At 40.9% G+C, this 27,051-nt stretch overlaps 1 protein-coding gene across 2 annotated transcripts; it reads left to right on the top strand.

Moving 5' to 3' along the window:
- The first annotated feature begins 683 nt into the window (after positions 1–683).
- Positions 684–23,696, top strand: PBLD (phenazine biosynthesis like protein domain containing). 2 transcript variants are annotated; one of them, NM_001045886.2, is given in 9 exon segments: positions 684–797; positions 10,507–10,606; positions 11,250–11,348; positions 16,383–16,492; positions 16,573–16,602; positions 18,923–19,011; positions 19,275–19,453; positions 21,118–21,180; positions 22,883–23,696. In NM_001045886.2, coding segments are annotated over 9 exon segments (867 nt in total). In that variant the 5' UTR covers positions 684–713; the 3' UTR covers positions 22,996–23,696.
- The last annotated feature ends 3,355 nt before the right edge of the window (positions 23,697–27,051 follow it).

Raw genomic sequence — 27,051 nt, 5'->3', positions numbered from 1 at the left:
AATACCCAGAATGTGAACAGTTTATCTCCACAGCATGAAGATACAGAAGATTCTTCACACCCCCCACACCATTTTTCTGTATTTTATAGGTTTTCAGTAAAGAGAAAGTATTATTCTTATAATAAAAAGCTTAATTTTAACCTCTATATCATGAGCTCAAAAAGTCTCCAATTGCAGATTTATAAAATAACACAAAATTAAAACATGAGGTTCCTTTGACTATGTTAAGTCCAAAAAAAATTATTGCTGATTTGCATGGTTATGATTCATTTTTTGATTTTCCAAGTTTTTTATGATGGGCATTTTTTATATAGTTAGAAAAAATGCATCATTTTAAAAGGGCACTAATATTCATTGGTAAACTATCAGCAACATATATGCTCTTTGGAAGTTTTGCATACTTCACTAACAACATAGTTTATGCTAGTTTTGACTACTCTAAGAATATAACTATGTTAAGTATATGTACACTATGAAAAGAAAATATTCTATTTATCCAGTATTTTAAAGCAAATTCAATCTAGAGGCTTAAAATAAATCAAAGGATTACTTATCTTTAAATGCAGGTGTATTAGAATTGACTTTGTACTTGGAAATGTTAGTTGTTTCTTTGCATCAAGTAAAACATTAACTTTTTGATTTTTTTGCAGCAATAAAAGGGAAAGCAGTCTACAAACAGTTTTGAGAGTTTGCAGAAACAGCTTACAAAGAAAATGAAGCTCCCTATTTTCATAGCAGATGCATTCACAACAAAAGCATTTCGTGGGAATCCGGCTGCTGTTTGCCTCCTAGAAAATGTAAGTAGTATTTTGCTTTGAAGTACAGTGCCTGAAATCCTAGATGCTTGTAGAACCAAGTTTTTCTTAAAAAAAAAAAAAGAAAAGAAAAAAATCAGACCCACTTGTTCGCTTACCTTCCTGGGTTGTGTTCTCTGTCAAATGGTATCAACAATGTTCATGTCTGCAAGTTGATTTTAACCAAATTATATGATAAGACTGCTTATATCTAGATGGATGGGCATGTCTAGAAAATTAAGATTTATGTAAAGAAGAACTAGAGCCAATTAAAAAAAAATACCAAAAACAGGAGTAGGTGGCACTTCCCTGGTGGTTTACTGGTTAAGACTTCCACCGCAGGGGGCACAGATTCTATCCCTAGACCAAAAAAAAAAAAGAAAGCTCATCCATTGTAGCCACTGGATTTTCATTTAGTTAGCACCAAATGTGGAAGACAATGAAATTAGATGAGTTTTATGTGACTGAATATGGCTGATACTACATTTAGCATAAAAGATTCTAGTTGTGTATTTTTAACCTTACCTATAGTTCAGACAATTAGAAATTCTTTTCTGGACCAAAAAGATGAGACATTTTGCAAGGAATTAAGTAATTTAGTAGGAAGATAGAAAGGAATTAAGCTCTAACATAGTGAGAACTCAGTTTACTGAAAATCTCAATTTAAAAATGGCTCTTTGAGGACTTCCCTGGTGGTCCAGTGATTAAGACTCCAGCTTTCACTGTAGGGGACATGGGTTCAGTCACTAGTTGGGGGAGTTCCACATGCTACATGGTGCAATGAGGGGGGGAAAAAGGCTCTCTGGTTAGATAAGTATTAACAGAATAGTTAAATATTCCTTGACCTTAGCTGCTTTGTGTTGTTACCTGGGTAGTAGGAAACAAGTCAATGTACCCTTCCACTCAGAGCAGTTAGTGTTAGAGTAGAGTGTCTGAGAATTATGTCAACTATGCAGTGAGCAGTTGATGATCTTGAGTAAGTCTTATTAAGTTGGGGCCTTCCAGGGCAGTAAACATCAAGCTGGTTGCAGATTAAAATCACCTGAGGTGGTTTAAAAATTCCTGTGCCTGACCAGTCACAACAGAATCTCTGGAGGGTGAGACCCAAGCAGCACTGGTTTTTAAAGCTTCCCAGGTGACTCTAGTGTAAATCAACATGGAGAATAGCTGCGGTTTTACTGAGACCGGTGAATGTTGTTAATAGAGTCCTGACATATTTTATTTTCTCCCTCAAATAAAGCAGCAATATGGTAATCAAAGTCCCCATCTTACCTTAACAATGCATTCATTATGCAGCCCTGTGGCTGGCATTTTCCAACCACACAGTGCAGAAAGTAATAACATTAATAGACTTTATCAAGTAACATAAGAACTTCGGAGTAATAGTGAGAGAAGGGCTAACAGCCGGATTCTAAATCCTGAACTTCCTTTAGAAGCAATATGACACACACAGCTTCACATCAAGGGCTTGTGGAATTGACTAAATCTACTTGTCAAAAGTCTTAGTGTAAAAAAAAAAAAGCCTTAGTGTATTTATCCCATATTCCCATGTAATATTCTAGAAGAGTTTTGAAAAAAGTTTTAAGTGATTTATGCACTCAATTTTTACCAGGAATTAATATTATTCCTCAATGTATTCCTTCTCACCTCTAGTACATTCACTAAACTCCAGACTTAGGATTTCTCTCTCTCTTTCACTATTAAAATATATTTTGCATGTTATTTATATATTTGGAAAAACTAGGAAATATAAATTTAAACAAAAAGCTTAGCATAGTTCAAAGCAATATGCTTCAGTATGAAAGGAAGAAAAGGAAGTCTGCGATCAGGGATGCTCTCTAGCGTCTCTCAGTTCATTTCTGTGCCTTAGACCTGTGAGATGAGGCTGGTTTAATACCTGGTCCAGGACAACTGAATAGGTATTTAAAGATTGGTTTGCTAGTTTTCTATTCTGTAGACTTGAGGATCTCCTTTCCTGAAGGTTAACTTAGCACTTTCTCTAGTGCATAATCAATAAACATTAAAATGAAATGAAAGGAGAAAGTGTTGTTCCGCCCTTTGAATTTTTTTACCCACAGCTAGAGACAGCGGGCACTTGAAGCACCTAGAAAGAACACAAGTGAACTCAGGAAATATCAGAGACAGATAAGGACTAAGCCTTATAATGCTGACCACAACTCAGTAGGCATGTAGCCTGTCGTTATGTATTCTACAAATGTTTGTTGACACCTGCTGTGGGCCAGGCTCTAGGGTAGGGACGGGAGGTACCGAGACCAATAAGTTTGCCTGTCCTTGAGGTGCTTAGATTCTAGCAGGGGAAATAGACGCATAAACCTGATCATTTTCCCATAGTCACCACAGAGGCCGAAAGACCAGGTACTAGGTTCCCTGGGGACCAGAGCATGGAGCAACTTGCATTTTTATGGGTGAGAAAATACTTCAGATTTTAAGTTCAGGGTTTCAAAGGAACATTCTTTTTCATTTTGTTTTGTTTAAAATTACTTAAAATTTGACTGAGATGATACTATGAAAAACTTGGTAGACAGACTAAAGACTAGATAATTGTACTTTGAACTTTTAAAATACTTGATAAGAGACTGCTGGAAGAAAAGGAAAACTTTCTGGGTAACAACATTCCCAGAACTTCTACAATATTCTCAAGTGTTTTGTCATGGCCCTTCTAGATAAGTCTATTTTTCAAATCTTCACTTGAGGAACACTGTGAAAGTGAAGTGAAAGTGTTAGTGGCTCAGTCATGTCTGACTCTTTGCGACCCCATGAACTATAGCCTTCCAGGCTCCTCTGTCCATGGGATTCTACAGGCAAGAATACTGGAGTGAGTTTTCACTTAGACATAGAAAGTGTATAAAAACAATATTTTTAAAAATGAAATAGATACATTATAATGACAGCTGTGTTAAAAGCTATAGGAATTCCTGATCAGCTATTCGAATAGGTTATCGGGCTGTGGTAGTGATAAGAGGTGGTTTATTGTCCTGTAAACCTGCTTTACTAGTTAGTGAAAATAACATACCAACAAAAGTAAGGAGCCCATATTTATTCTCCCTCATATTCTAACAAAACCTTAAGATTGTGTGTGTGTGTGTGTGTGTGTGTGTGTGTGTGTGTGTGCGCTGTTAGGGCAGAGCTTCTCAAATGTGTAATTAACCTTTTGGACTGGGAAGTTCTTTATTGTGTGAGGTGTCATGCCTGTTATAAAATGTTTTTCAGGTCCTGGGCTTTGACCCACTAAATGACAGTAGTCTTCCCCTACTCCCTGAGCCATGACAATCAAAAATTGCCCCCAGTTGAGAACCATTGTTTCAAAAGATACCTTGTCTAAAGAAGGTTTATTCTGGAGTTTTCCTGTTTAAATTATCCATAAAAACAACTTCAAGGCCCAGTGTATACATTTATTCCATTTCAGCTGGCATTTCCTGGCTATCTACCATGAGAGGGACACTGCTAGGATCAAATGGGATGCTCATAGATGTGTGCATTTTTATTCTTTTAAACACTAATAATCATTTCCAATGACAGCAAGGAGGATTGGCTTCACACTTTTAAGTAGGAAAGCTTAGTTTTAGTTCCTAAATTACTTGCTTTTCTGGTTTTCCTGGGTAAAGTTAGGTATAACCAAAAGCCACTTTTATAGCTTGGTAGGTTATGTATTTAAATGAAAAAAGGTGTAAGCAATCCTGAGTTCAATCCATGCTTTAACTCACATGCAGTGGCCATTTCCACACTTGGCATCCTTTCTTAGAGAGGATTACTGACTCAGTGTGACCAGTCTAGGTCAGAGACTCCTGGGGTTTCTAGAGAGTTGCAACCTTGCTCAGAAGAAGGATGCAGAGTGCAGAGAAGATTCTTCCAGGACACTGAAGCATTTTTCTTTGCCAAATATTTGAAGGAAGAGAGCAATGCAAAGGAAGAGGAAATGCTAGTGTGGTAATCTCTGCTTCCCAAGTACCCTAACTGACTTTTGGAACAAAACTCTTAGCTGGGGGCAGTGATTTCAGGCACGTTCAGCCAGACACATACTGTGTTAATTGGTTTTCATATTGGTTTTCATATTTCATTTCACCCTCACAACCACTTTATGAGTAGGTTTTATTATTAATCCCCGTTTTACAGATGAGAAGACAGAGGCAGAGAAAGGTTAAGCAGTTTATCTAAGTGGCTGACTTCAGAATCCCACCCCACGTCTGCCTGACTGCAGGGTCCATGCCTTTAACCCACTATATTCACTACTGGTGCTTCCCAGGTGGCACAGTGGTAAAGAATCTGCCTGCCAATGCAGAAGACGCAAGAGACGCAGGTTTGATCCCTGGGTCAGGAAGATCTTCTGGAGGAGGAAATGGCAACCCACTCTAGTGTTCTCGCCTGGAAAATTCTATGGTCAGAAGAACCTGGCAGGCTACAGTCCATGGGGTCACAAAGAGTGAGACACGACTGAGCTTGCACACGCACTCACTACTGGAATATTCACTACTAGATACTCTCCCACAGTGCCCCTTCCCAGTTGGTAACATGCATCAGCCTTATAATTCACTCAACGCCTGTCTTCCTCACTTCCGGACATTCTATGAGATCTTAATCTATTCTGACTTGTTCCAACATCCAGGGCCTGGCACACGGGAGACACTAAATATCTGTTGAGTGAAAGTGGAGATAGTATAATCAATTGTATTATGCAGAATCTTCTTCTAGGGGTTCTAGTAGAAGAAGCCAACAGGTATTTATTTATTGATTTTCTTAGTTTATTTTATTATTTGTGCCTTTATTGCTGTAAGCAGACTTTCTCTAGTCGTAGCGAGCTGGGGCTGGCTACTCTCTAGTTATGGAACCTGGGCTTTTCATTGAGGTGGCTTCTCTTGTTGCAGAGCACAGGCTCTAGGTACAAGGGCTTCAGTTGTTGTCGTTTACTTGCTCTGTGGCGTGTAGAATCTTTCTGGACCAGAGATCGAACCTGTGTTCCGGGCATTGGCAGGTGAATTCTTGTCCACTGCGCCACTGGGGAAGTCTTGGCCAACGATCATGGATCTTTTGTTTTCACTCATGGTGTGGAATGGGCAGGGCATGCAATGCAAGTATGTGCTTTAGGTTCTATGATGGAGCTGGAGAGACAAGGCATATAAGATCCATTGTTGTTCAGTCGCTAAGTTATATCTGACTCTGCATCCCCATGAACTGCAGCATGCCAGGCTTCTCTGTCCTTCAGTCTCTCCCAGAGCTTGCTCAAACTCATCTCCATTGAGTCGATGATGCTATCTAACCATCTCGTCCTCTGTCATCTCCTTCTCCTCCTGCCCTCAGTCTTTCCCAGCGTCAGGGTCTTTTCCAACAAGTCTAGCTCTTCACATCAGGTGACCAAAGTATTTAGGAACAACTGAAGATGACTTGCAGCTTGAGTGCTGCATTGTGTGGATATAACTTTGCAATCAGAAACCCAGTGTCTCAGAAGGAATCTCCTGTTTCTTCCTGAATGATTTAGAACTTTCTACATCCAAGTGCTTTTCCTTTGCTAGAAAGAAAGCAGAGGGACAAATGAACAGACAGAGAGCGAGACTGTCCTGTTTAGGCTGTCATATTTCTAAACTGCCACAAGGTGGGAGTATTTTAAAACTTTACTGTGATTTTCTAATTATTAATCTTTTGCGAGCTGTATGGTTGATAGAACATCAGTGTCCCAACACAGTGCATTGCAACTCAGAAAAACAAACATGGCTCTCTTTTTACTGCTGGAAACTTGACTCTTGTGAGATTGGCAAAGAGAAATGGATATTAAAGCAAGAGAATTAACAGTTATTGGTTCAGCTTGTAACTATTGTGTGTTACATTTGAAAATAAGCTTATAGTGTAAAATGGAAACATTTTATATTTTTGGTTCCAATACAAAACTTCAGTATTGTTAATGAATGTAGTCTCATTCTTTTTTTTTCCCCTAAAGCTCTCTAAGTTGAAGCAATGTTAATCTTCTCATGATTCACCATTATTTTGCTCTTTGGTTCCAGTGTAGAAATTCAGCCACTTGGTGGTGCATACTGAGGGCTGCGACTATCAAACTTTTTATTGTCTCTGGCACCTCTGGCAAATAGCAGATGTATTTTCAGTGTCCTGGGACAGAAATTCAAATTGTAGCTGGTGAAATATACCAAACCAGAGAGGATTAGAGAGCTGATGGTCAGTGGAGTGTGTGTTTTAACTGGTGTGCAAAAAAGCCCATTTGCAAAGGAATCTACTACCAAAAGATGGTAATCTTAGCTAAAAGGTGAAACTCTTTAATACTTTTAGAAACTCTGGTCCTAAAGGTCGAGGGAAGCAATAGGCAAAGAAAGGAAGGACAAGGATAGGAAGTTTGGCCAAATCAGATAGAGGAAGGACTGGCAAGCACTCAGGTTCCTGCAGTCAAGGAGACAAATCCATGTTTTTCTTCATCAGCCCTTCAGTTACCTTTGAAGCTGATGATTGCAGACTCAGCCCTAGGAAATTAAATGGCTCCCAGTTTCATTAAGGTGTTATATGCATGGGCAGGTAGGCCAGTTTCCATGGAGAACATTCTACAAACCATGGAAAAGCAACTTGAGCTCACTTCTGAACATTGTCTTGTTGGCCCCAGCAGCACTCAATCTCCTCTACTCAGGTAGGACTTCTCACTCCCTAGCCCCACAGGTGTCCACAGGTGTGACATGTGCTCATTCCACTTCATTCCTACCATCCTAATTCTCCTTACTTCAACTTGCAGAATCCTAGAGAATCAAAGATATAACGGGAGGAGAGCAAAGTGCAGTCAAGTGACTTGCCCAAGAAGCATCTCTAATTCAAAACTTTTGCCCAGTTTTTCCTGTCCAGCTCACCCAAATCCTACCTTTTGCTAGGTCCGGCTCAAGTCCTCACCTTTAAAGTCCTAGGGAACTTAATGTTAAAATCCATATATCTCAGTTACATACTCTTTGGTGTGGCCTACTGCTGCTTTCTGTATCTGTCTTGACTCCTCAGCTGACAGGTTAAGGCTCTTGAACCCAGGGCCAGCTCTTATACATCAGGGCTCCCCAATCGTTAATGTGCACACAGATCATCTGGTTTCTGTTTAAGGTGGAGATTCTGATTCAGAAGGTCTGGGGTGGGGCTTGAGACTCTACATTTCTGACAAATTCCCTTGAAAGTGGTGCTGATGCTGCTGGCTCAGCGCAGCATGGGTAATTGATTGATGGCTCCTTTTCCTCAGAAATGTTGCAGGAGTCCATTTTATCTGATAGAAATTGGTTTTTCTGCCTGTAGCATGTTGAAGGGATAATAATAGTTTCTTTGTTATGGGGAGGTAGTACAGTATGTCAAGTTAAAGCACTGACTTTGAGCCACTCAAAGTAAAAAGGTAACATTTTCAAGTACTTAATTATGTGTTGGGCACTCTGATGAGTGCTTTATATGCATTATTGGATTAAATCTTTTGAAAGAAAAATGGTAAGTAAAAAACAAACAAAAACTCATTGTGTTCTGTTTGGGTTTTCAGAAAATAAGTATCAATTTCTTAAGTGATTTCTCTTTCTGTAGAGCTACAGAGTTTCTACAGATTCTGAATACAGTGCTCTTTTAAGAAAAGCTTATGGAGAAGGAAATGGCAACCCACTCCAGTGTTCTTGCCTGGAGAATCCCATGGATGGAGAAGCCTGGTAGGCTTCCGTCTATGGGGTCGCACGGAGTCGGACACGACTGAAGCAACTTAGCAGCAGCAGCAGCAGCCCTGGAATAAAAGCTATGACCAACCTAGATAGCATATTAAAAAGCAGAGACATTACTTTGCCAACAAAGGTCCATCTAGTCAAAGCTATGGTTTTCCCAGTAGTCATGTATAGATGTGAAAGTTGGACTATAAAGAAAGATGGTCGCCGAACAATTGATGTTTTGAGCTTTGGTGTTGGAAAAGACTCTTGAGAGTCCCTTGGACAACAAGAAGACCAACCAGTCAATCATAAAGGAAATCAGTCCTGAATATTCATTGCAAGGACCGATGTTGAAGCTGAAACTCCAATACTTTGGCCACCTGATGCAAAGAACTGACTCTTTGGAAAAGACCCTGCTTCTGGGAAAGATTGAAGGCAGGAGAAGAAGGGGAAGACAGAGGATGAGATGGTTGGAAGGCATCACTGACATAATGGACATGAGTTTCAGTATGTTCTGGGAGTTGGTGATGCACAGGGAAGCCTGTCGTGCTGCAGTCCATGGGGTTGCAAAGAGTCGGACACAAATGAGTGAATGAACTGAACTGACACTGTAGAGATGGAACATACTGTGTAAATATACAAAATAAAAGCAAAAGGCTGTATTATGATTAAAAAAAGAAGAAGAAGAAGAAAAGCTTAGTAAGTCTCCTGTGAGGATTTTTACATCAGCTGATAGTTAAGAAGTTATGACTAATTTTTCGTAACTGCTGTTTTGTGTCTTATATGCCTTTTCTCAATACACAAACTTCAATAGGTAAACATCTTTGTAATGTTGTATGAGTACACGGAAAAAGAGTTCGAGTCAACTAAAAGACAAGGATGTTTAACTTGACGTAACTCAGATAAGTAAATTCTGAACTTATTAGAATAAAGTTTCAATTCTTATTTCTGGGTTTCAGAAGCTCAAGAACAATAAGTTTGGCAAAGGCAAAAATGCATTTATCTTATCTTGAGATTTCTCTTTTTATAATTAGTTTTCATTGGAATATAATTAATATCTTGAGATTTCTTTAGAATTCAGAATATAAGTAGTGAGCATCTTGTTGATTAAAAAAATTGATTTTCATTCTCAAAAAGAAAATATATGCTTCAACCCATTTTTTTCCTTGAGTTAAGAGGAATGTGTGTATGTGTATATGCATGTATATTTGTTAGGATATTACACAAACTTTTTGTGTTTAATTTTTTTTATCTGTAAGTGGATAAAAGTATCTATGTTGAGTGTTTTAAAAATGCAAATTAAATGAATACTGAATTCTCTCAGCAAATGTTTATTGAGCTCCTACCATACCAGGATAAATACAAGCATTGCTCTAAACCAGGACAAAGCAAAGTAGCACAGTGGTGCTCTCATAGAACTCTGAGTCAGAGGTTGGGGGTACAGCCAGTAAAGGGGCATAGTAGATAATTTCAGGTGGTGTAAGGACTGGGAAGGAGACAGCAGTCTGGAAGGCTTCCTGGAGGAGGTGATCTCTGACTTGAGCCTGACTCATTAAAGGGAGTGTAACATGCATAAATGAGGTCAGGGTGGTCCAGTCTGCTCAGAGTGGGCACCTAACATCTCTTCATCCAACAGAATGACAGACTGTGGAGTTTCTGTTTGTAACAATTGTTTTTAGAAGAGAGCACGATCTCTCTGATAGACTAGATAGTAATCTGACAAAGGATAGCCCAGGCCGGTAGGTTTTTCAGAATCTGCTCTAGCTTCCACAGCTCTTCACATGGTGCTACATGCATGGATTTCTGAAAAACAATCTTTATAAAAGTGCCTTAAATTTCTTCGTGATTATTTACTTTAAAAGTATATGACTTTAAAAATAAATAAATAAAAGTATATGACTTTTTAAAATTCTTTTTTACATTAAAAAATTTTAAAGTATATAACTTTTGATATTAATAAACTTTTTTTTCTTACTAGTGGTAGTTGCTGTTCAAGGAAGTCTGATTTGTGTTTCTGGAATCTCACTAACCTTTTGCTTCTAATTTAGAAACTGGATGAAGACTTGCATCAAAAAATTGCAAAGGAGATGAACCTCTCTGAAACGGCTTTTATCCGAAAGCTACACCCAAATGACAACTTTACACAAAGTAAATACACTTTTTTCTTTTCTTTTAAAACAATTCCTGAATGGTACCAGAAACTGGTTTTCCAGTGGGGGAATAATATTTAAGAAAAATGTCCATTTATTCTTTGCATGCAGATAAGGAAGGTGGGGGAGCTTCTAATTTGATTTTCAGTTCATCTAAGGGAGCAGATGCTGATGAATTTGAATGTTTCAGATCCAGATCTAGCATTGCAGAGCCCTAGAAGTCTTGCTTCGGAGAAGGCAATGGCACCCCACTCCAGTACTCTTGCCTGGAAAATCCCATGGATGGAGGAGCCTGGTGGGCTGCAGTCCATGCGGTCGCTAAGAGTCAGACATGACTGAACGACTTCACTTTCACGCATTGGAGAAGGAAATGACAACCCACTCCAGTGTTCTTGCCTGGAGAATCCCAGGGATGGGGGAGCCTGGTGGGCTGCCGTCTATGGGGTCACACAGAGTCGGACACGACTGAAACGACTTAGCAGCAGCAGCAGCAGCAACAGAGGTCTTGCCTAGACTTTGCTCCTCCTTTTCACAACACGTTTCAGTGATTAATTACGCTAATGCAATGTTTAGAAAATGAAAACTTTCAACCCCCTTGTATGGAAATGATCTTGTCTCTCTTTGGTTTTTCCCCTCTGAAGGTTCCTGCTTTGGATTAAGATGGTTTACACCACAGAATGAGGTTCCTCTCTGTGGCCACGCTACCCTGGCTTCTGCAGCTGTGCTGTTTCACAAAATAAGTAATATGATTTTCTTTTATGAACTTATCAGTTAGTAAATAGAAATATTTTTAAAAACTCTCGTACATTTTTTCCTGTGAACCAAAGTGACTGGTATAAAGACTTCAAAGTTTATTTCACGTGATTTATTATGTAGAAACAAAAACAGCAACCTTCAAGAACACTTTGATTTTTCAGGCATGTTGAATAGCCATAGTTGCTGTTCTCTGAAATGCCATTTTCTTTTGTTTATAGTTTATTTTATTTATTTACTTTTGGTTGCGCTGGGTCTCTGTTGCTGTGCATGGGCTTTCTCTAGTTGCGGCCCGCGGGGGCTACTCTGGTTGTGGTGCATGGGCTTCTCCTGGTGGCAGCTTCTCTTGTTTCGGAGCACAGGCTCCAGCAGTTGTGGGATGCGGTCTTAATTCCTCTATGACATCCTCCCTCCCAGACCAAGGATTGGACGCATGTCCCCTGCATTGGCAAGTGGATTTTTATCCACTGTATCACTAGGGAAGTCCTACCATTTTCTTTTAAATAGGAGCTCTCTGGTCTCTGTGACCAACACAGGAGGACGGCTTGTAAGGCAGAATAGGTATTTAACATGACATAATACTGGGGAACTAAAAGACATACTTTTCCCCAAATGTGTCCCCATGCACACTGAAATTCATTTCACAATAGAAGCTTCTTTATCCTGAATTTTAAATATTCATGAGGTAAACTATATACATTTACCCTGTGAAGAAAGGATGCAGTACTTTAATCCTACCAGTTCCCATCTCATCTACACTTGGTGTAATAAAGATCAGGGCTTTGTGGGAACAGGGCAGAGGGGAGATGCCTGGAAATGTCCTCAAAGTAGAGACAGAAGCAGCCATGAAAAAGTGTAGACAACAGAAAGTCAAACAAGGAAGTAACCAGGATGATATGACAGAGGGGTAACTGGGGGAGTGGGGGATTTGAAAAAGAAGTTCTTTTTGGAGTTACTTCAGTTCAGTTCAGTCGCTTAGTCGTGTCCGACTATTTGTGACCCCATGGACTGCAGCACACCAGGCTTCCCTGTCCATCACCAACTCCTGGAGCATACTCAAACTCAAGTCCATTGAGTTGGTGATGCCATCCAACCATCTTATCCTCTGTCGTCCCCTTCTCCTCCCGCCTGCAATCTTTTCCAGCATCAGGGTCTTTTCCAGTGAGTCAGTTCTTTGCATCAGGTGGCCAAAGTAATGGAGCTTTGGCTTCAGCATCAGTCCTTCCAATGAATAATCAGGACTGACTTCCTTTAGGATGGACTGGTTGGATCTCCTTGCTGCCCAAGGGACTCTCAAGAGTCTTCCCCAACATCATAGTTCAAAAGCATCAATTCTTCGGTGCTCAGCTTTCTTTGTAGTCCTACTCTCACAGCCATACATGACTACTGGAAAAACCATAGCCTTGACTAGATGGACTTTGTCGCCAAAGTAATCTCTCTGCTTTTCAATAGGCTGTCTAGGTTGGTCATAGCTTTTCTTCCAAGGAGCAAGTGTCTTTTAATTTCATAGCTGCAGTCACCATCTGCAGTGATTTGGGAGTCCAAAAAAAATAAAGTTTGTCACTGTTTCTACTGTTTCCCCATCTATTTGAAATGAAGTGATGGGACCGGATGCCATGATCTTCGTTTTCTGAATGTTGAGTTTTAAGCCAAATTTTTCACTCTCCTCTTTCACTTTCATCAAGAAGCTCTTTAGTCCTTCTTCGCTTTCTGCCATAAGAGTGGTGTCATATGTGTATCTGAGGTTATTGATATTTCTCCCAGCAATCTTGATTCCAGCTTGTGCTTCATCCAGCCTGGCATTTCTCCTGATATACTCTGCATATAAGTTCAATAAGCAGGGTGACAATATACAGCCTTGACTTCCCAATTTGGAACCAGTCTGTTGTTCCTTGTTTGGTTCTAACTGATGCTTCTTGACCTGCATACAGATTTCTCAGGAGGCAGGTCAGGTGGTCTGGTATTCCCATCTCTTAAAGAATTTTCCACATTTTGTTGTGATCCACACAGTCAAAAGCTTTGGCATAGTCAATAAAGCAGAAGCACATGTTTTTCTGGAACTCTCTTGCTTTTTTGATGATCCAGTGGATGTTGGCAATTTGATCTCTGGTTCCTCTGACTTTTCTAAATCCAGCTTAAACATCTGGAAGTTCATGGTTCATGTACTGGTGAAGCCTGGCTTGAAGAAGTTTGAGCATTACTTTGCTAGCGTGTGAGATGTGTGCAGTTGTGTGGTCATTTGAACATTGTTTGGCATTGCCATCCTTTGGGATTGGAATGAAAACTGACCTTTTCCAGTCCTGTGGCTACCACTGAGTTTTCCAAATTTGTTGGCATATTGAGTGCAGCACTTCCACAGCATCATCTTTTAGGATTTGGAAGCCTTCCCTGGTGGCTCAGACGGTAAATTGTCTGCCTGCAATGCGGAGACCCGGGTTTGATCCCCCAGTCAGGAAGATCCCCTGGAGAAGGAAATGGCAACCCACTCCAGCACCCTTGCTTGGAAAATCCCATGAACGGAGGAGCCTGATAGGCTACAGTCCATGGGGTCACAAAGAGTTGGACACGACTGAGCGACTTCTTTCTTTCATATGTAGAGTCTTCTCTTGTGTTGTTGAAGAGGTGCTTGCTATGACTAGTGTGTTCTCGGCAAAGCTCTGTTAGTCTTTGCCCTGTTTCATTTTGTACTCCAAAGCCAAATTTGCCTATTACTCCAGGTATCTCTTGACTTCCTACTTTTGCATTCCAGTTCCCTATGATGAAAAGGACATCTTTTTTGGGTGTTAGTTCTGGAGGTCTTGTTGGTCTTCATAGAACTGTTCAGCTTCAGCTTCTTTAGCATTACTGGTCGGAGCATAGACTTGGATTACTGTGATATTGAATGGTTTGCATTGGAAATGAACAGAGATCATTCTGTCATTTTTGAGATTGCACCCAAGTACTGCATTTCAGACTCTTTTGTTGACTGTGAGGACTACTCCTTTTCTTCTAAGGGATTCTTGTCCACAGTAGTAGATATAATGGTCATCTGAATTAAATTCCCTCATCCAGTCCCTTTTAGTTCACCGATTCCTAAAATGTTGATGTTCACGCTTGCTGTCTCCTATTTGACCACTTCCAATTTACCTTGATTCATGGACCTAACATTCCAGGTTCCTATGCAGTATTTGTTCTTTGCAGCATTGGACTTTACTTCCATCACCAGTCACATCCACAACTGGTCATTGTTTTCGCTTTGACTCTGTCTCTTCATTCTTTCTGGAGTTATTTCTCCACTCTTCTCCAGTAGCATATTGGGCACCTACCAACCTGGAGAGTTCATCTTTCAGTGTCCTATCTTTTTGGCTTTTCATACTGTTCATGGGGTTCTCAAGGCAAGAATACTGAAGTGGTTTGCCTTTGCCTTCTCTAGGACCATGTTTTGTCAGAACTCTCCACCGTGACCCATCTGTCTTGGGTGGTCCTACATGGTATGGCTCATAATTTCATTGAGTTAGACAGGGCTGTGGTCCATGTGATTAGTTTGATTAGTTTCCTGTAACTGGGAGTTACTTAGATGGGGGTAATAAGTGAAGGTCTTATAGGCCACGTTTGCCCTGGAAGCAGTCTCATTGGCATGCTGGGAGGACTAGGGGCAGTATTCTTAGGATTAGCATTGTTAGTGGAGTAAAGAAAGAAGAATTTTTTCTGCTCCCCAACCCACCATGTCCCTTGTACCAGAAAGCAGAATTAAAAATTTTTTTTTAAGTTTTTAATTTTTTAAATTAATTAATTAATTATTTTTTAGAATTAAAAATTTTTTTGAATGACTTAGCTTATTTTTGACTGTGCTGGGTCTTCGTTGCTGTGTGTGGGCTTTCTCTAGCTGTGGTAAGCGGGACCTCCTCTCTAGTTGCAGTGCACAGGCTTCTCATTTGGGGGCTTTTCTTGTTGTGGAGCACGGGCTCTAGAGCACATGGGCTTCAGTAGTTGCCGCTCTCAGGCTTAGTTGCCCTACAGTGACATGTGGGTTCTTCCTGGACCAGGGGTTGAACCCACGTCACCTGCACTGGCAGGCAGACTCTTAACCTCTGGACCACCAGGGAAGTCCAAGAAAGCAGAACTGAACACCATGTGAAGTTGAACCGCAGAGTAGTAGCAACAAAGAAAGTCCTGATAGTCTTGCACAGGGTAGGCCTGAGGTTAGATGAGAAAATGCTTTGTAAATAATTATGTCTTACACCAGTTGTAATGAGAAGACTAAAACTTTGAATTTCAGAATATAAATTTTATTCTGTGAAAGCTAATCAGCAATGTGACATTTCCTCACCTTTGAGATATGTTCACAGAAATACTAGGGAAAAGAGTTAAGTCATAAATCTTTGTTTTCACTAAAAATGTTATCCCCTCTGAGATAAGTGGCCCAAGTTGTATCAGTAATATGAAGGGATATTGTATCAGGGTTTGTGATCTAATCTTTAAATCAATATTTTATATATAGTTTGGCTTGTTTATGGTAAAATTGATTTGTTCATATCAGACTGTTGTATAAAACCTGTATGTTCTATTTGTCATCCCTTTGGCATAAGTTAAACTAGTAGTTTATAACTCTATAAACTCTATTGTAGGAGTATATAAAATATAAAAATCTACATTAAAAAACATTATAGCAACCCTATAAGCTGTGTTTAATTATTTACCATTTTATTGGTAAAATGAAATTAGTATAAGTTTAGTTACTACCCTGTTTTATTGATGAGGAAATTGAGGTTTAAGGAGATTAAATAATTTTTTCAAGAGCACAGCATGATGTCAAGACCAATCAGTTATGTTCTTGGTTCTCAAGTTAGAATCCAGTGAGAGTTTTCTCCACTAAGACCCCAGTAACCCAAACCTGGGACCGCTTTACTGGAATGAATGACACTGCCTGAGAATCTTTTAAAAGTGATCAAAAGAGACATGCAACCATATAACAGAGTTTATTTTTCTATTTCTTGATTCCTTTCAAACATTTAACAAAATAAAATTCTTTTTTCGGCCAGAAAATGTGCATAGCACTCTAACCTTTGTCACTATGAGTGGGGAACTGAAGGCCAGAAAAGAAGAGGATGGTATCGTCCTGGACCTGCCTCTTTATCCAGCCCATCCCCAGGTCAGCTTTTTAAAATTATTGCCACACACTGTATACAATGTGCCTGTTTTACAATGATTTTGTCTTTTTTCCTGATCTAGAAATTGCACGAAGTGGAGGACCTGATAAAGGTTCGTGAAAGAGTCAAACTTGAGCCGTGGGATTTGATCATCTGTAATTGTTTGAACAAAGATTTGTTGTATTTGATCTCAAATATAGACCTTCTACCAATGTAAGTGTTCTAGTTTAAGCTTGGGTGAATACTGCATGGTGCCTTTTAGGTTTGAATTTTAATATTGAATCTATTTGGTGAAAAGATTGACCAGTTTTCCCTAACTCTTCATTATCTGATTAGCCCCCATGGAAAGATGGGGGAGGGGAGAGTGCCATGTGGCAGGCTGAGAGTGAAAGAAAAGAATGGAAACAGCCTGGCAGCAGTCTGTGTCCTGATCTCTTCAGTGGAGAATAAGGCTGAGATGACGGGGCTGTGCTTTGATGCAAGAGAGCAGAAAAGCAAGGGTACTGCAATAGAGAAGACAAGATATATATAGCAGCCTCCTCAAAGGGTCTGTGTGGGGATGGGGCTTTATGATAAGGATGATGATGATGATAAAGAATATTTTTGAGAGTCTGTTCTGTGCAGTACCATGCATTTTAATGCATTATTTCATTTAATTCTGTCACCCAGGGCAGTAGGCACTACAGTTGTCTTGTGGAGATTCTAGAAGGCCAGAGCAGCCCTGGATAGCCAGGTGCTTAGGTTTTAGAGCAGGAAGGGCCCAGGTCAGGACCAGGCCAAGGGTGCCATGAGAAAAAATTATTCTGGGAAATGGCCCGTTACAGGTAGTAATGGGTATTTCTTAGTGAATTTTCAAATACAGCATTTGTTATCTCTTTAGTGTTTTGCTTTAAGTTTTCAAAGAATATAAGCAAGTATCATGGATTCTACTTTTACACTCAGCTTCACCTATGGCTTCGGTTTTGGGAGACAAGCCAAATTCATAAATGAATTGCTTTAAGCATATTGGCAAAAAAACAGAAAATCTTTACAGTGGTAGACCTTGTTCATGATAGAAAGAACTTAACCTGCTCTCTCTAAGCCTCAGGGTCAGCATTTGTAAAATGGGAATGATGAAAAGTATTTATCGTGAGTATTGTCATTTTGGGCTTCCCAGGCGACTCAGTGGTAAAGAATCTGCCTGCCAATGCAGGAGACACAGAAGATAAGGGTTCAATTCCTGGGCTGGGAAGATCCCCCTGGAGTAGGAAATGGCAACCCACTCCAATATTCTTGACTGGGAAATCCCTGGACAGAGGAGCCTGACGGGCTACATTCTTTGGGGTCGCAGAGTTGGATACAACTGAGCAGGCATGCATTGTCATTTTTGTTCCTAGAAACTGTCAATAAGATTCTCAGTTGAGAATTAAACTTTCAAATTGACATAAGAATCCATGCAGAGAAGGGTTGGATGACCCTTCAGAGAGATTTGGAGGCCTGGAGAGCAGATGGGATTGGGTTGTAGGAGTCACCATATCTAGAGGGGGGACATTGGTCAGCAGTGGTCACAGAGGCAGACCTTCCAGGCACTATCCTCAGTAGTCTTGGCCATGGAACCTAGAGCTTCTAAGCCCCTAAAGAAGATTGCTGCTGCTGCTGCTGCTAAGTCACTTCAGTCATGTTCAACTCTGTGCGACCCCATAGACGGCAGCCCACCAGGCTCCCCTGTCCCTGGGATTCTCCAGGCAAGAACACTGGAGTGGGTTGCCATTTCCTTCTCCAATGCATGGAAGTGAAAAGTGAAAGTGAGGTCGTTCAGTCGTGTCTGACTCTTAGCGACCGCATGGACTGTAGCCCACCAGGCTCCTCCATCCATGGGATTCTCCAGGCAAGAGTACTGGAGTGGGTTGCCATTTCCTTCTCCAAGGGATCTTCTCAACCCGGGGATCGAACCTGGGTCTCCCGCGTTACAGGCAGATGCTTTTACTGTCTGAGCCACCAGGGAATCCCATTCCTCTAAGAAGCAGGCATAAAGCCCCACCTCTACAGATAGTAGACAGTAGTGATTCAGAGCTTTGACTCCAGGGCTCCTCAGTCCTGGGTCAAAGTGTGTGTATGTGAGAGAGAGATTCTGGGCCTCCCTGAATCTTTTTATCTGTGGGGAAAATACCCAATTGAAGGAGTTGTGTGTCGAGTCTCATAGTAACATATATGAACAAGGCCTGTCTTTGGCTCTCAGAGGCTAAACTTAACCCCTATTAAGGTCCAAGTGCTCCTGAACACCATGAAATTGGCCTTCTTTGAGAAATACCTTGAATCCTAAAACTGACCTGAAACTCTTGAGACTGGAGATGTTGGGTGTGCCTGGCACAAAGCAGATGTTTGTGAGAGATTGTTCTCCAAGGACTTGACCCAAGACACACTTCTGAGGAAGTTTTGGTCTGTCTCCATAGACTGCCATTGGTGACACATTGGTTCAAGATGTTCGCTATTCCCCAGATACCAAAAAGCTCCTGGTCCGGCTCAGTGATACTTACAACAGGTAAATGAGGTTTTTGACTTTGTCAGTACTGTGGGGGAGGGCACCAGATTCATAGCTCTGGCTTGATCTGGCTGTGCCATGTTCAGTCGAACCATGATCTACACTGCCAGAGTGTTCTGTTCCTGGGCAGGAAGGTTGTAGTTGCTCTTCCTCGCTTACTGCTGAGCCACTGGACAAGCTGCAGCCTGGCCTGCTTTATGGAGTCTGGGGAATGGGTAGTCTGTGGAATGGGTTTGTCCTAATCCATCCTGTTTATGAACAAGGTCATTTCTGGAGAGCCTGACAGTGAATACAGAGAATTTGCTGCAAGTGGAAACCACAGGGAAGGTGAAAGGACTCATTCTCACCCTCAAGGGGGAGCCTGGTGGGCAGACTCAAGCATTTGACTTTTACTCCAGATATTTTGCTCCGTGGTACGGTGTGGCTGAAGACCCCGTAACAGGTACTTTTTGCCTTGAATCCTGAGGAAAGCTAAACAGTGGAGGAGGAGGAGAACCGCTGTTTAAGTGCCCTCCACAGTGAGCTTTCGGGTTGTTTGGGTTTTGAGCTGCCTTTGTTTCCCTATCTCCCCTCCCCATCCCTTCACTGAAGTCTCTTGTGAAAAACACAGTGTTAATGAGGCAATATATAGCAAGGTTAAATTTTAGCATCAGACAGGCTGGGTTTGCGTCCTAGCTTCCTAGCTGTTGACCTTGGGTAAATGATTTAACTTTTCACAGCTTTTGTTCCCTGTCTATGAAATATGGATAATACCTCATAGGTTATGTAAACACAATGCATGTTAAACACAAAACATAATGAGCACAGTGCCTGGCACATGGTAAGTGGCCAATAGCTGTTGGGTATTTTAACAACTAACGATAAAACTGGCTCCTTGAGCCAACACTTCTAGAGCTACCTGTTGCAAAATCCAGTGGCCAATGTCCACTATATTCCCAAAGTCCTTTGTGCTTTTCAGTGGCCAGCCTGTGTGATCATTGACCAAGATTTGGTCTTTGAAGGACCAAGTCCTGGACTGCAGGTGGGAAACAGGGACAGGAATAGCGTTTTTCTTCCTCCCCTCCTCCTTTGCCGCACCTGCTCACTAAGTGAGTGGAATGGGTTCAGCAACATAGGAATTCAGGATCTTCCACAAGCCAGAAGCAGAGAGTTGAAATAAAAAGTTGGCAAGAATGTGATGCTTCCTACTTTCATCCTTCTTGATAAAAGTGGGCTGAGCAGCAAAAGGCGGGGAATGCTTTTTGGAGGAAGCTGATGGATAAGAAGTTATGAGTGGATTTACACATGCATGGCTGCTTCCCAAAGATTTTAATTATCACAGAGGGAATGTTTTTCCCCCCTGGAATTATGCTTTTCTAGAGTGGGAAAGATTTTTGGACAGTGATGGCCAACAGTCTTGGTTTGCTTGAGACTGAAGGACTTCTCAGAGTAGGGATCTTCAGTGATGAAACCAGGGCAGCCTCAGGCATACTGGGATGCCTGGGCACCCTGTCCCATAGTATTTAGTACATTTTTCTGAAGGAGAAACCTTTTTCAAACCATCCTTTCCTCTCCCAAATACTTGCCTGTCAGTTATTACTTAGCAGTTTGTTCCTTCATTTTAGTATTTATTCTCTGATCTACACCTAGGGCACAATCCTGTGAAAAAATATCTCACTAAAACAAAGCTCTTTTGGCACCAAAAACTGGGAATGTTGTCTTCATGGAAATTTTGGTCTTTTGTCAGAGTTCTCACCCTTCTTTGCGTGTGCGTCTTAGGAGGAAGGATATGTTTTTCCTTGATAGATGTAGACAGATGTACGTGAAAGCCTTAATTCTCCTACCAGGGACTGACAAGGAATTGATAGACAAGAATTAAAGCCTGCAGTTTAATTCAGCCTTCAGAAAGTGTAAGATGCAGCAGATATGTCTTTTGAAGGAGCTTATCCATAAATTCTATGTCTTCCTTTCTATTCCCATTCATAATTCCACTTTGCAGAAGTCATGGCCAACATAATGAGTAAGTTGTCTAAGGTTCGAACTGGATAGTTGATCCTTTATGAATGTAGCAGAGTTGCTCCTGTTTTCTTTGGGATTGTTGTAACATAACTTTTCACTTCTTTTAAGGGTCTGCACATACTGTGCTCAGTAGCTACTGGTCTGAGCAACTGGGGAAGAAAGACTTGCACGGTAGGACAGTTCTTTTTCAAATTTTAAAAAAAATTGCTAAACTTTAAGCTAGTATTCCTTTTCATATATGCTATCCACTTGAAGATGTAATAAAACTGTTAACTATCAAACAAAAATGTTAACTATTACCCACATGAAAACTAAAGGTTTTGAATTCCTTCACCCTGAATCTTCTGCTCAATATCCGCCACCCCAAACATTTTCCACCTCTGTTTCTCCCAAAGCATAGACACACTTCTAATACAGTTAAGTGCCAAGTAAGTATTTGCTGAATAAAGTTAACTAGGTGTGTAATTTTGGCCCAGAAAGGTTCTTTATAATGTGATGAGTTGAGACTGGATGATTACCAGGGTCCCATTATGGGATTAAATAAAACAAATTGCTTTGGAACCAAGTCTCCTAGTGATTAATACATTGCTCAGGACAGAGAAAATAGATGGTAGCCAGTGGAGGTTACACAGCTAGTACCACATGCAGAACAGGCTACACAATCGAAGTAGAATTTTGACCTTAGTGGACAGAAGTTCTTACTTAGTGGGATGGTTAAGCATCTGTGACCCTGATTTGGGGATAGCAGGGTGGCTGTTCTCTTTCCATTGTGAGCCTAATTACTTCCCTAAGCTCAAGAAGCCTGAGGCTGTACCTCACGTTTGCTTGACAAGTGTGGTTGATTGCTATCCACAATGAGTAGGGAACTCCTTTTGTCCTTTTCAGACCTCGAGAAAGACGGGGCCTTCTCTAAAGGGCCCAAGAGCACCCCCTCTTTATCTTTTTAGCCTTTTAGTCCTAGGCTCTATCTTTTCACTTGTGCTTGCTTACTCCTAGACCTAGATGGAGCCAGGGAGGAAGCTACGGTTAGGGTGTGTCTGGGGCGTTACAGGAAGTAATAGAGGAAGTGGCTCAGGAAGGGAAGATGTAGAGCTGTGTGCTTTGTGTATCAAATTGCGTTTGTGGCCTCAGTCCTCAGGAGAACGGTGTGGGCTAGGCAATATTATGAACAGATGAAGGAACACATTGTTTAAAAAATTAGTTAATAGGTTTTTATTGACAGTGTTGATTTATTACATTAAATAAGTTTCTCATGTATATTGTATTTCTGCTTCTATACATCCTACAGTGTGCTCACTATCAAAATTTTATTTTCTATCCTTTACCACGGAGAAGGCAATGGCACCCCACTCCAGTACTCTTGCCTGGAAAATCCCATGGATGGAGGAGCCTGGTAGGCTTCAGTCCATGGGGTCACTAAGAGTCAGACACGACTGAGCGACTTCCCGTTCACTTTTCACTTTCATGCATTGGAGAAGGAAATGGCAACCCACTCCAGTGTTCTTGCCTGGAGAATCCCAGGGGCGGTGGAGCCTGGTGGGCTGCCGTCTATGGGGTCGCACAGAGTTGGACACTACTGAAGCGACTTAGCAGCAGCAGCAGCAGCATCCTTCATCATGCAGTTGATCTCCTTTAGGCGTTTTGATCCCGCACATATCAGCCTGCCCCTCCCCTTCTGGTAACCACTCTCTGTTCTCTGTGTCTATGTGTTTGGTTTGTTCATTTATTTTGTTTTCATTTGTTTGAAAGAATGTATTCTTTAAACTGACCTGGGAGGATTCTAGAGCTTATAATAATCAGTCTTTCACTATGTCTTATTAATTAAAGGGGTGAAAATTATCTTGATTTGTGACTTGTTTTATGTTTTCTTCAGCCTTTCAGTGTTCCAACCGGGGAGGAGAACTGACAATTTCCCTGCGTTCTGATGGACGAGTTGACATCAAGGGAGGCGCGGCTCTTGTTTTAGAGGGCACGCTGACAGCCTAGACTGCTTGCACTGCAGTGATGCAATCTTGAATTACTGAGTATTTTCTGCATAAAAAGAAATGTAAGAGACTGCTTTGAATAAGATTGCATTGTAGTCCACTTAATCCTCACCTGAGAAATAGAACAAGGAAGACAAATTAAGGGATTTAATAATGCTTCCTGATGAATTAACTAAAGGAGTTTTGGTTCTACCTGTGAACATATTCGAAGTAACCCATATCAAAGAATAATGTTGTCACCTTTAATTATGACCACCAATCACAGAATGAGGAACACATTTATGAAGAGTAAGATTAAATCATTTAAACTCAGATGTGAATACCTGATAGATTGTTTTGCAGCCATCGAAAAGACCCAATAGCTATGTGGAAATATAGAAAAATAGTTCATAGTATAATACTAAGAAAGAAAATTATAGTGGACTATTAAATGTTAGCAATGTTATGCTATGTCTGTGGAGAGTAGGAATTTATATGGACAAGAATGGATCATGAAGATAGAAAAGTAAAAACAGTTTATGTGTGAATGTTAAGGGTGGAGTAATTTTAATGTACCTAAAAAATTATTTCCTTTATTGGAACATGCTTACGTTTAATACCTAAAAATCAGGACGTGTAGCTAAATAACTAAAACGCCCAGAAATTTTTTAAATGAGTGATAATGAGTGATAGAGTGATAATAAAATTAAACATGGAAAGTAATGTGATATCCTGCCTCTTTCCAAGTTCTTTTCAGGGTGGGAATCCCCCTTACTGTCACTCCCATGTATTCTGCAAATTAGGTGCCCAGCTGGTATCTGAATTCTCACCCTGTGGGTCAGATTTGCTGCTTAGCAATCTGATGTGGTTGGTAAAAAACAATTTGCTGTCTCCTGTGTGTAAGACACTGGACTAGAAATTGGCAGGGTAGAGAGCTGGGGGACAGGATGCAAAGGAGATTAGACGGGGAGCTTGTAGGACTCTCAAGCGACTCTAACTGGGGAGACCAGGCTCATCCTTTCATGAAAAGATAATGAGCACTTGTACTGGTCTGTGATTAGGGTCTGCCATATGCAGACCCTGAGTGCTATGGCGTAGTCAGGGGAGTGTTAAAAAACAGGGTTTTGAAAGATGGGCATGAGCAAAGCTTCAGAGATGAATGAATGTACATGGCCTCTAGGTTTTGTCTAGAGTTTCTATATCTTGAAAGTAGTTACATTCTATAGGTGCGGAGATACAAAGGAAAGTAGTTATTAAACTAACAATCTAGTTGAAGAGACAAGACATAAGGACAGAGAAACACAAGGACAGATAAATAATATTGAAAACTATTCTTTTTCTTTTTTGAAAACTAGTCTTAATTTTTTTTTCTTTTTCTATAGAAAAGACAGGAATCACAGCAATTGTGAGTCATCCCCAGTGTATGAGAAAGGGAGAACTATGGTTCTTCAGGTATGGTTTCCCAGACAAGTAGCATTTGCATTACTTGGGAGCTTGTTAGAAAAGCAAATTCTCAGGCCCTATCTCAGACCCACTGAATCAGAAGCTCTGGAGATGGAGACCAGAAATCTATTTTTTAACAAGCTCTCCGGGCAATCCAGGTGTACATTTACATTTGAGAACCTCTAATATTCATGGTAATGAGTGATAGAGTGGTAATAAAATTAAACACAGAAAGTAAGGTAATATCCTGCCTCTTTCCAAGTTCTTTTTGGGGTGGGAATTCCCCTTGCTGTTGCTCCCATGTATTCTGCAATATCCTAGTATTCAGCCATTGTCTTCTTCCCTCTCAAGTGACAATTGCCTCTGTAGCTCAATAACTTTTATTCTCTATTGGTTTTTTTTTTTTTTTTTTGGCTGCACCTAGTGGCTTACTGGGGTCTTAGCTCCCCAGCCAGGGATTTAACCCAGGCCTTTGGCAGTGAAAAGTGCAGAATCCTAACCACTGGGCTGCCAGAAAAGTCCCAATAACTTCTAAATGTGCATTATCTCAAAATCTCCCTGACCACACCAATATACTTGCTGCTTAGTGTAGTTTTGGAGGGGCTGTTGTTGTTGTTGTTTTTTTCCCTCATAGCTTCCAGTTCTGTTCAGCTAGAAAAATTAGCTGTGCTCAGGTGGGAGCTGTTCAGTAATGTGTTGGTAATATAGAGATTAGTTAATCAGCCATGATTTATTAATGATGAATTAATTATACCTGATTATGCAGTTCTGCTAGCTAAATGGAGCTTTAAAAGAGTTATTTTATTAATCATCATGGTGCTAATTGCAGACACTTACAGAAGTATCACTAATTAAACATGCAACCATGTGCAGAACAAGTTGAGCTGCTGAGACCTGCAATAATAAGAAACCCTGACTTTTAGGGGAGACAAAACAAATTTTATTTTATGCAATATTAGGGATTTGGCTTGGCAATGTTAATCATTCACTGCAAATTAATATTGTAATTTTTCTCAGCAGGAATTGATCCTTATATCAAAAAATATAAAGCACTCTGCATGCATGTGTGCTAAGTCACTTCAGCTGTGTCTGATCCTATGGACTATAGCCTGCTAGACTCCTCTGTCCGTGGGATTCTCCAAGCAAGAATACTGGAATGGCTTGTCATGCCCTTCTCATATAGCACTCTAGTGAGATTCTAATAAAGGGAAAGGTTGTTCAATCCTATATTCTTTTTATTTATTTGTTTTATTTTTTGACTGTGGTGGATCTTTGTTGGCTTTCTCTAGTTGCGGTGAGTGGGGGCTACATTTCATTGCAGTGTGTGGGGTTCTTACTGTGGTGGCTTCTCTTGTGGAGCACAGGCTCTAGGCACACAGGTTCAGTAGTTGAAGTGCTTGGGCTTAGTTGCTCTGCAGCGTGTGAGATCTCCCTGGACCAGAGGTCGAACTGATGTCCCCTGCATTGCAGGGCATATTCTTAACCCCTGGGCCACCAGGGAAGCCCCTATATTCTGTTTTATACATATGCAGGATGGTCTTTGCTGAATAGAAGCCTTTGATTGATGGGCTGTGACTCACAGCAGAGAAAGTCAAAACCACAAACCAGCCCTTTGTATCAGAGAGCATCAGGTGAGTTCAAGACTGTGACCTCTTGGAGATCAAGAACACCTGTGTATTCAATCACAATAAGAGGATTCACAGCCTTGTACTATTGGAGCAGAGAAAGGAATGAGACTGTCCAGTTGAAAGGGCATGTGGTAAACTGAAAGTGAAAGTCCCTCAGTCCTGTTCGATTCTTTGTGACCCCGTGGACTATACAGTCCATGGAATTCTCTAGGCCAGAATACTGGAGTGGCTAGCCTTTCCCTTCTCCAGGGGATCTTCCCAACCCAGGGATCAAACCCAGGTCTCCCACATTGCAGGTGGATTCTTTACCAGCTGATCCACAAGGTAAACTGAAGGGTAGATGAATAATGGGAAAAGCATTTTCAATTTTTGGCTCAAGATGAATGAAAGCCACTTCCTGACTTTTTTTTATTATGATTAATTGGAGTTATGCAGCATCCAGGACTTCCCAGGTGGCACAGTTGGTAAAGGACCTGCCTGCCAGTGGAGGAGGATGCAAGAGATGTGGGTTCAATCACTAGGTCAGGAAGATCCACTGGAGTAGGAAATGGCAACCCCACTCTAGTATTCTTGCCTGGAGAATTTCATGGACAGAGGAGCCTGGCAGGCTACATTCTATAGGGATGTAAAGAGTCAGACATGACTGAGCACACACTGCTACTGCCATGTAGCATCCAAACACCAACCTTCAACGTTGTCTTAGCGCCATAGTTGGAAAATTCTCATTGTGAGTAGCCAAGGAGGTGGTGGCCAACTTCCTCCAAGGAAGCCAAAGAGGTCAGGTGTGACCTCTCCCTGTACACAGAGGGCAGGCATGCTACTGGGGCTCAGTCAAATCAGAAACTATCTCCTGGGAGTTTGGATCCTGAACAAGGGAAGCAGTACTGTAGAGGCAGTGGCTAGAGGCCTATACCATAAAGGTCCACACTATAGCTCATTCTCAAGCAAGTTCTTTCTTTTCTTTTCTTACCTTTTTTTTTTTTCAGTGGTGGGTCTTGGTTGCGGCC

The sequence above is a fragment of the Bos taurus genome, chromosome 28, assembly GCF_002263795.3.
Source record: "Bos taurus isolate L1 Dominette 01449 registration number 42190680 breed Hereford chromosome 28, ARS-UCD2.0, whole genome shotgun sequence".
Classification (NCBI taxonomy): domain Eukaryota; kingdom Metazoa; phylum Chordata; class Mammalia; order Artiodactyla; family Bovidae; genus Bos; species Bos taurus.
Note: the sequence above shows the minus strand (reverse complement) of the source record. Positions and strands in the feature narration are given on the sequence as shown.

What these genes read in the sequence shown, in the direction of transcription:
- PBLD (XM_059882454.1), top strand. Translation starts at nt 714, where the DNA reads ATGAAGCTCCCTATTTTCATAGCAGATGCATTCACAACAAAAGCATTT. An exon ending in AAATGACAACTTTACACAAA is followed by an intron (nt 10,607 to 16,382) that starts GTAAATACACTT and finishes TTTTTCGGCCAG; the next exon opens with AAAATGTGCATAGCACTCTA. An exon ending in GGGGAAGAAAGACTTGCACG is followed by an intron (nt 21,181 to 22,882) that starts GTAGGACAGTTC and finishes TGTTTTCTTCAG; the next exon opens with CCTTTCAGTGTTCCAACCGG.